Source organism: Chinchilla lanigera, unplaced genomic scaffold (genome assembly GCF_000276665.1).
Source record: "Chinchilla lanigera isolate Chin_1 unplaced genomic scaffold, ChiLan1.0 scaffold00125, whole genome shotgun sequence".
Classification (NCBI taxonomy): Eukaryota; Metazoa; Chordata; class Mammalia; order Rodentia; family Chinchillidae; genus Chinchilla; species Chinchilla lanigera.
The window spans coordinates 2,728,376-2,738,946 of record NW_004955526.1 but is presented as its reverse complement, the minus strand read 5'-3'; the positions used below and the strand labels follow the sequence as shown (position 1 = coordinate 2,738,946).

General features: G+C 39.2%; 1 protein-coding gene across 1 annotated transcript; it reads right to left on the bottom strand.

The window, feature by feature from the left end:
- Positions 1–8,843: 8,843 nt before the first annotated feature.
- Positions 8,844–10,571, bottom strand: LOC106147192 (translation initiation factor IF-2-like; the record flags this gene model as incomplete). Its single annotated transcript, XM_013507357.1, is given in 1 exon segment — positions 8,844–10,571. A coding segment is annotated over 1 exon segment (536 nt), but the record flags the coding sequence as incomplete, so codon positions are not given.

Here is a 10,571-nt window from a genome sequence, read left to right as displayed (position 1 = left end):
TATATTTCCTCCTATATAGACCTTCCTCCTACAGTTATAGATATCAGGCTAATAATCACCAGTTTGTCAGTAGCCAGGCTGTATTTCAGTCTGTTGTTATTGGCAACTAAAGTACTTTAACCAGGATGTCATACATGCTATAACCAGTCTTCCCCTGTAAGACAACACTGTAATCGTAAGGGGTCATAACCATCACCGTAGTCCAGTACCAAAGGAATAGACCCTAAATCAAATTGATAGCAACTCCTCAGTTTTAATATATTGGGAAGGTAGATTCTTGGGATAGACATAAAGACCAAGAACCACCTACATCCAGAAGATATCCAGAGGAACACACAGTTCTTAAGAAAGCCTCAAGACCGTAAGAAATCTACATGCATCAACACAGAAAACAAAACAAAATAGAAAATGACAAGACGGGTCTGGAGATTTAGCTCAGCAAGCGCAAGGTCATGAGTTCGGCTCCTGGTACCGGAGAAAAACCAAGAAAAAAAAAAAGAAAATGACAAGACGAAGCAAAATGCAATCCCAAATGCAGAGCCAACCCGGGAGAAATTCAGAGAACAAAGAGATAGAGGAAAGCAACAAATGGAAGCCAACAAGTGGAAGAGGCCATAGAAAAAAAATCTCTAAGGTACAAAAACAAATGACTATCAAAATAAGACATTAAAGCAGGCACAAATAAGCAAATAGAGGAGCTCAGGAAAATTATGGAAACCATGAATGCCAATCATAGATAAGAAATGGAATCAATGAAACAGATCCAAACAGAAATGCAAGAGATTAGAAACTCCACTGAAAGTATAAGCAGCAGAGTGAATGAAGGCAAAGATAGAATATCAGATCTAGAAGACAAGAGAAATATCTTAAAAATCACCAAGAGACCACGAAAAATCAACCCAACAGCTACAGGGTGAAGCACAGAAGAATACCACAAGATGGACTGGAATCAGTGAGAAAGCTGAAGACAACACAAAAGCCTTTAAAAACCTCTTCAAAGGAATAATGACAGAAAACTTCCCAAACATAGAATAATAATTTGACATACAAATAAATGAAGCATATACAACTCCAAATAGCCACGAGCAAAATAAATCTACACCAAGCTATATAATAATCGAGATTCCAGAAATTCAGAACAAGAATAACATATTAAGAGAGCTAGAGAAAAGAAACATATCACTATAAAGGAAAGCCCAGCAGATTTCTCAACACAAACCCTCAAATCAAAGAGAGCTTGCAGTAAAGTATTTCAAGCCCTATAGGTAAGCAATCTTCAACCCAGACTGATGTACCCTGAAAAACTATCTTTCAAAATTGATGGGAGAAATAAGATACATCCATGACAAAGAACTGAGGAAATTTATGACCACCAAACCAACTCTACACAATGCTCTGAAGGATATATTAGAAAGACAAAATGAACCACAAACATGAACACCAACAGAAAGAAGCTTCCAGTTAAGGCAAACAACAGAGGAGAAAGACAGAACAAATAACAGGAAAACAACATTAAAAAAAAAAAAAAAAAAAGCCATGAATGTTAATGGTGTCAACACATCTATCAAAAGAAACAGATGGGCAGAATGAATCAAGAAGATCCAATAATATGCTGTATTCAAGAAACACATTTAACCCCAAAAGGAAGTCACAGACTAACAGCGAAAGGATGGGAAAAAATTCCATGCCACAGGAATCCAGAGAAAAGCAGGGTAGCTATTGTATTTACAGACAATGCAAACTTTAAGCCAAAACTGGTCAAGAGAGAATTACTTGTTAAGGTAAAACTACAATAAGAGATAACGATCATAAATGTTTACGCACCAAACACAGGTTCACTCAACTACATAAAACAAGCATTAACAGACACAAAAAACCAAATAAGCACTAACACAACTGTAGTGGGAGACCTTAACACCCCACTCTAACAAATATATAGATCAACGAGACAAAAAAAAAAAAAAAATTAGAATTAAACCAACCCTGTGAACAAATGAACTTGGTAGATGTCTACGGTGTTCCACCCCAAAACATCAGAATACATAGTCTTCTCAGCTGCACATGGGACATTCTCCAAAACAGACCATTATCAGCTGATGAAGATATTTACTTTTAAGTAAATATGGAGGAACTGAAATCATTACATGAATACTATCTGACCACAGCACAATGAAACTGGAACTCAACAACAAAGGAAATCACAAGAACTGCAGAAACACATGAAAATTAACAACACCCTTCTTAACAACCAATGGGTCACAGAAGGAACTGAAGACGAAATTAAACAGTATACACAATTAAACAATAATGTCAAAACACCATACTGAAATTTATGGGATGCAATGAAAGCAGTCCTAGGAGGGAAATTTATAGTGATGAACTCACATATCAGGAAAACAGAATGAGCTCAAATAAACCACTAAATGTTAAACCTCAAACTTCTAAAAAAGAGCAAATCAAACCCAAAGCTCAAATGGGGGAGAGTTTTATAGATAAAAGCAGAACCTAATGCAATAGAGACTAAGAAAACAAAATACAAAGAATCAATGAAACAAAAAGTTGGTTCTTTGAAAGAATAAATAAAATTGATAAACCACTTGCCAACCTCATCAAAAAGAGAAAAGAAAAAACACAAATTCAAGCAAATCAGAAATGAAAAGGGAGAAATCAGATTCCACAGAAATCCAGAAGGCCGTCTATACCTACTTTGAGAACGTGTATTCTAGTAACATGGAAAATGCAGAAGAAATGGACAGATTTCTGACAATCAAATTGCCAAAACTAAACAAGGAAGATATAAAAATTCTAATAACCTGATAGCCAATGAAATTTAAAATGTAATTAGAAATTCTTCAACAAAGAAAAGCCCAGGCCCTGACCTGTTCACTGTTCAATTCTACAAGAAGTTTAGAGAAGAACTAATGCCACTAATGCTGAAACTCTTTAAGGAAACTGAAAGGGAAGCAGTACTTCCAAAATAATTCCTGGAAACAAGTATCACCTCTGATTCCCAAACCAGAAAAGAACGCAACCAAAAAAGAAAACTACAGGCCAACTCCATAATGAACATAGATGTAAAAATCCAATACTGGCAAACAGAATGCAGCAAATTATGAAGAAGATTATACAGCATGACCAAGTAGGATTCATCTCAGGGATGCAGAGATGGCTCAACATATGTGAATCAATAAATGTAACACACAATATTAACAGAACCAAAGACAAAAATCACATGATCATCTCAATAGATGCAGAAAAAACATTTAACAAAGTTTAAAACCCATGCATGATAAAAACCCTTCAGAAAATTGGAATAGACAGTCTTTATCTCAATTTTACAAAAGCCATCTATGACAAGCCAACAGCTAACAACATATTAAATGGTCAAAAACTGTAAGTTTCACTCTAAAATTAGGAACAAGATAAGGCTGTCCATTATCACCACTCCTACTCAATATAGTTCTGGAAACATTAGTCAGAAAAATTAGACAAAAAATTAAAAGGAATAAAGACAGGAAAGGAAGAAATTAAATTATCATTATTTGCAGATGACATGATATTCTCATAGAAGATCCCAAAAACTCCACCAAAAAACTTGTAGAGTCAATATCCAAATTCAGTAAGGCAGCAGGATACAAAGTCAACACTCAAAAATCAAGAGCACTCCTATAAATAAGCAACAAACAGAGAGAAATTAGGGAAAGCACACCCTTCACAACAGCATTCAAAAAAATGAAATACTTAGGAATGAATTTCAGAAAGGATGTAAAAGATATGTACAGTGAAAATTACAGTACCTTGAAAAAGAAGATCAAAGAGCTCAGAAAATGGAGCTATCCCCCAAAAGTGCTATACAGATTTATTGCAATCCCAATTAAAATACCATTAGTATACCTCACAGATCTAGAGAAAACATTCCTAAAATTCACTTGGAACCAGAAGAGACACAGAATAGCAAAAGCAATTTTGGGTGACAAAGGCAAGGCAGGAGGCATCACAATCCCTGACCTGCAAATTATACTACAAAGCTACTGTGCTATTATCAGCATGGTACTGGCAAAAACAAAACAAACAAAAAAACAGGCCTGAGGATCTATAGAACAGAATAGAAGATGCAGACACAACCCCAAACACACTCAGCCGCCTTATGTTTGACAAAGGAGCCAAACACGTTCACTGGAACAAAGATAGTCTTCTTAATAAATGGTGCTGGAAAAACTCACTCTCCACATGTTGAAGACTAAAACTAGACCCGTATCTATCACCATGCACTAAAGTCAAAATGGATCAAAGAGCTAAATGTTAAAATTGAAACACTAAATTTACTGAAAGACAAAATAGGCAGAAATCTTGAAGACAGACATCGACTTCATGAACACAACACAGACTGCAAGGGAAATATTAGAAAGAATCAACAAATAGGATCTCACCTTATTAAAAAGCTTTTCCACAACGAAAGAAATCAATACAGTGAAAACACAACCCACAGAGTGGGAAAAATTAGAGCCAGTTGTCCCTCAGACAAAAGACATATCTAGAACATATAAAGAACTGAAGAAAATCAGACCCCCTCCAAATTGAAAGACCCAATCAACAAGTGGGCAGCTGAGATGAACACACACTTCTCAGATGAATACAAATGGCAAATAAATACATGAAAATATGTTCAACACCACTGGTCATTCGAGAGATGCAAATTAAAACAACACTAAGATTCCACCTCACCCCAGAAAGACTGGCTGCCATCAAGAAATCAACCAATAACAAATGCTCGTTCAGCTGTGGGGAAAAGAACCCTTCTCCACTGTTAGTGGAAGTGTAGAGTGGTGCAACCACTGTGGAAATCAGTGTGGAGATTCCTCAAAAAACGAGGACTTAAAGTTCCATTTGACCCAGCTTATTCCCCTTCTTGGTACCTTCCCAAAAGAATTAAAAGCATCATACCAAAGTGACATATGAGCACCCATATTTATAGAAGCACAGTTTGTAATAACTAAATCTTGGAACGGCCTAATTGCCTATCAAGCAATGAATAGCTAAGGAGGATGAGGGTTTTTTTGTACAACAGAGTACTACTCAGCCATAAAGAAGAATAAACTTGAGACATTTCTAGATAAATGGATGCAACTCGAGATCACACTCACAAGTGAAATAAATCAGACCAATATGTGTAAACATCGTATCATCTCACTAGTGTGAGAAACTAAACAAGTAAATAAAATCCAAAATGTACATTAGATGCAGTGAATTGGGAAGAAACTATTCAAAAGAAAAGACAAACTATGATAGGGTAAAGGAAGGAAGGGAACAAAAATATTCATATACAAGGTAGTTAAGATAGTTATACAGCTAGTTTCTCTTAGTTCATTGACAAGGTTTGTGCTAATCTTGTACTCCGAGTAATATGAAGACAACAATACTCAATGAATTAATTATTGTAATTCGCCTACTAACCTGTTGTGAAACTCTGTTCTATTATTTTTTTCCTCCCTAAAAAATAAAAATAGGGCCGGGGATATAGCTCAGCAGCCTAAGTGCCTGCCTGACAAGCGCAAGGTCCTCAGTTCGATCTCTGGTACCAAAATAAAAAAAAATTTAAAAAAAAAGAACACCTAAAAAATAAAAATAAAATAAAAAAGAAGCTATCAGAATGGATATGGCCACTGAAGCCCAATCTGTATTCACGGTTCTTGAAACCAGGTATGTTTCAAACTTTCAGATTTTGTGAAAGGTAATTATGTTACATCCGCCACATATAATAACCTCATGTCTACGTAGCATTTTATAATCGAAGATATTTTTGCAAAACTTATAAATATTAACAATAAATGGAATAAAGACCATAAATGGTATTGTATTAATTCAGGTTATGCTTCTGAGTTACAAACAAGTTTGTAATTTTCACATTTTGGATTTCAGGATAAATATACCTTCACCCCTGAAGACAGGCTGACTGTAAAAAAAATTCAGGAAAAGATATGATTTTAACATAAATGGTTCAATCCTCCTCCTTAGTACTGAGTCTGGGTTTCCATTATACTGCTTTCCTAGAGTCGTCTTCTACCCCAGTTCTACTTCTCTGCCAGGCTTTTAGTACTAGGGTTTTCTCAAGTTGATTCATCATTTAAAGGGTCATCATTTAAAGCCTACTATGTGCCAGGCAGGTAGTATTTAAGGTGCTGGGGTGCCTCAGCAACAGCTGTGCCCAAATCTCTCAGCAATGTGTCTAGGATCTTTTCATCTATTTACACTGCCTTTATAGCCTCAGTACTATATTTCACCAGCTACTATATGTGGGTATGTTTCCTAACTTTTTGTGACTAGTCTCTTCCCTTTGGGTTTCAGGCTTTCAGAGGAAAGAAACTCTTTTGATTTGAACTAAACAAAGACCTCAAATATAAGACAGATGCTTAAAACAAAGCCCTTGATTAGTCTTCACAATCTGAGTAAATGATACCAAAACCCACTCTAACTGCTCAATCCAGAAATTTAGGAATCCTCTACTCTTTACCAAAATTCCCCAGCTCCATTTCAATTTCCAATGCATCAGTAAGTTCTATTGATTTTACTCTCCAAGTCTCTCTCAAATGTTGTTATTTCTATCTAAAATACAACCATTACATTTCATGTGAGCAGGACATGGTGGTATACACCTCTAATCCCAGCACTCTGGAAGCTGAAGCAGGAGGATCATTTCAAGTTTAAGGCCAGCATGGACTACACAGTGAGTTCAAGGCCAGCCTGAACTACATCATGAGATTCTGGTCTGATGATTAGTGACTCTATGGGAACCTGTCTCAAAAAAAAAAAAAAAAAAAAAAAAGACTTGGATGGATATAGCTCAATGCAAAGGCCCCAGGTTAAACCCCTAGTTTTAAAAAAAGAAGACAACAACCTCTTACCAGAAAGTCTTCTATGGTCTAGCCCTTTACTGCCTAACTCTGCATACCCCAGACTTCCCCATCTTCTTGGCTTGCTTTTTCTTGGTATGTCAAGTTCTAACTACCTGACCACTGCAGCTCGTAATATCTTCCTAGGAAACTCTTTTAAAGATTAGCCCACTCTCCAGGCCTTTCCTTCTTGGACGGATTACCTATCAACCTTTCACTTCTTTCTTTATGCATCTTTCCTCTATCTGCCACAGAGAAGACACTTTAAACTCATTTGGTATTTCTGTACCTAAAGTGACCTCATGAAGCAACTGAAATTGAGTTACTAACCGATGCAAACATCCCTAGACTTGAACTTTGTAAAAGTTCTGATCTCATCCATATTTCACTTTATTAACATCCTCTAATTCACTTGCCCAAGTTCAGCTGTTTCAAGGATTTCTCAACATTTTAAATTTTTTCTAAGGAAAAGAACAATTCACTAATATTTTTTCTTGCAGCAGCAGGAATTCCATGAAAAGGAAAAAATAAAAATCTTTACATTCCAGGTTTTGATTTCTTCCTGGACATTAAAATTGAAGACAATGAAGAAAAGGGATGTGGTGGGTTGCAGGAATACTGCTATGGCTTACATCTAGACGTCCCCTAAAGCCTCCCACTCCCATAGGTGGCACTTATCAGATGAGGTTGCATCTAGGGTGTATGGTGCTGGGGTCAAGGACTCGATGTGTGGGCTGGGGCTACAGCTCAGCAGCACAAGTGCCTGCCTGGCAAGCACAAGGTCCTGAGTTCAATTCCTGGTACCAAAAAACCAAACCAAAACAAAAAAAAACAAAAGGACGTGATGTGGGGGTTGATTCCTGGTGCAATGCTAGGATGAAGGCTGCCCCACCTAAGGGTGAGCAGCTTGAATAGGGTATAAAGGACAGAAAGTGTCACTGCTTCTCACTTGTCACTTGCTACCTGCCATGAGTTGTTTCTCCTCTGTGATGCCCCTCCACCATGCCACCTTGCCTGGGAGCGGGCAATGACAAACTGAAACCTTTACAAATTGTAAGCCAAATAAGCTTTTCTTCATTCAACTACAAGTGTCAGGTATTTTGTCTCAGAAATGAGAAAAGTAACTAAGACAAATACTAATCTGTTTTTATCCATAAAACGGACAAAATACCACCCATCCTACCTATCTACGACTTAGAGCAGTTCTAACAATTACAAAGAATGTACTATGAAAATGCTGTCGATAAATTAATCATTTATTCATCAAAAATTCAAACTTAGACGCTGGAAACACATGAAAAATAGACTCTTTGTCCTCGCGAAGCTTATATTCTAATAGAAACGAAACTTAAGTCACAGAAGCAATCCGAAGAAAAATGAAACAGTAATTTGTTTAAGGCGATAGTGGAAAGCCTGTGATAACTTGAAATTTTAACGAAAGTGAGGGCTAAAGAAATTCTAAGGGAAGATGATTTAAGCACAGGAAATCTCAGTCTTAGTTGGATTTACACCACAGCTAAGAACTCATGCAGCTGTAGTAAAGGCTTTCTACAAGAAGATAATGGTACTGTTTTTGTTATGCACCTCCATCACAGAAGGAACAAAATACACTATGAATATATGCAACTCTACTGTGTTGTGTACATCAGAAACACTAGATGTGACTGACTCAAGCTTAACTCAAAACAAACCACAGTCCACATTTCCAAATAAAATTTTAAAATGTGAGTATTGTCATTACAGCCCAATACAGAGGTAGGTTTGTTAATTACATTTAAGTGGAGAAAAATCACATCATTTTAAAGCCAGAAGGTATCTCAGTGACTACCTATTTTCAAACTATCAGTCTTCTAGCATATAAAAGAATGACCGAGATTTAGAAATTTATCTCTAGAGGAAACTGTAAGCATGAATCAGTAACCAGTAAGAACTTACCCTTTTTCCCCACAAAGGTCTAAGGATAACTGCACCTTCACTGCCAGAAGGGACTAGCATTTCAGCAATCTAAAGGGTACAACAAGACTAACGAATACAAAAATATGTTTGGAAGATCTTTTCCTTGAGAAGCACAGAGCCTCAACTGTAAACATTATGAGACGCCAACAGCCTCGGGGCCCCTGCTGGCCCCAAAAAGTCCTAAGGTAGATAGATACCTACTACTACTTCACCCCTTTCCTCTTTTTTCTCTCCTCTACATTCCTTTACCAACAAATGAAAACCAGACAACTCAGGCTACCAGATTATTCAGGCCCCATTTCTAGTCCTATTACCCACTCCCAATTCAATCACCCTGAAAGCTTCCCAATTCTTTGGTACCAAGGTTACTTCACTTGCATCTTCTTTTTTTCTTTCCAATTAAAGGACAGTAAGAGCCACACGAGACAGTTAATTCAGCAAAGACTGCCAAGCTGCCAATTTTAAATCTAGTTGGGGACCATCAGGTAAAGCAGCCACAACGTAAAGGCACAATCGCAAGACTCAGGCTACCTCTTGAGGCCGGCATCCTACCCCTGGGACAGTGCCCGCCCGCCCGCTTCTCAACACAGGTTCATCACACATCTGCCCAGAAACAAGAGTCTGCTTAGGAACCATTCCGGGGCTCCTCCTGGTTTAAGGTTCAACTGTGTGACTGGGTACAGGCAGCTCACTCCGTCACGAGTCTGTCACTGCCAACAGGCGACAGCTGCAAGCCCAGGCACAGCTTCCCCGGACTGTTCAACCTTCCCCTCACACCAAGATGTAACAAGAACCAATCTTCAAACCTCAGAAACAACGTAAATTTTACACTGAGTTACACACTGGGTGATTTCCTTTACAATTCCATAAAAACACAGGCAAGGGTTTGCCAGTAACCCAAAACACACCCCACGGTGTGCTGGAACTGGCGCGTTCTTCCACCTCCACCCCTCCGAGAAGGCGTAATTTCCACAGCACAAACCTGGTCCTCTCAGAAACTATTTTCCAGCCATTTTATTCTGTTCTCGTTCTCTTAAGATTTTAGTTTTTCAATACATGACAGACACAGTGACTGTTCGGGACAGGCGTTCACCAGGATTAACCCTGGCCAAACGCAGAAACAGCGTGTTCACGCCTAAGCCCAAGTCAAGTTTCTCCTGAGCGAGTTCTCCAGGGTCTTTCCGTGTCTTTAAGACCCTGATTTCAATATATCAGAACATTCGCATTGCCTCTTCCAGGTCAGGGCTTCCAGGCCAGGGGCTGGCTCCTCCGGTGACTTTCCTACTCCAGCTCTGAAGAGCGCCCCGGCGAGGTCCCCGTGAAACGCGCTGCCTCGCCACTGTGACTGAGCCCGCATCAGACACGGACTTGGAGATGCATAAACTGACTTGAAACTCGCTGTGCTGCAGCCCCGGCTAACCTGTTCCGAGTTTCTCACGCACTGGTCCCCAAACTTCCCCACGCCAGCACCCGCACCCCTAGGCACGGCCTCGCAGGCGGGCCGGCGCTCTCCCAACCCTCCCGGGCAGCGGGGTGCGCTTCCCGATCGAACAAAGCGCGACGAACAGCGAGTGCTAACCGCCTCCCCGGTCTGCACGACGGCGGCCCCGCCACTCAGGACCGGGCTCACACGGGCAAAACGCTCCCGTCGGGGGCCGCAGCCCCGCCCGGGAACCCGGAGAGCGGCGCTGGGAATCCGCGCACAAAGAGGAGACTGAGACCCCA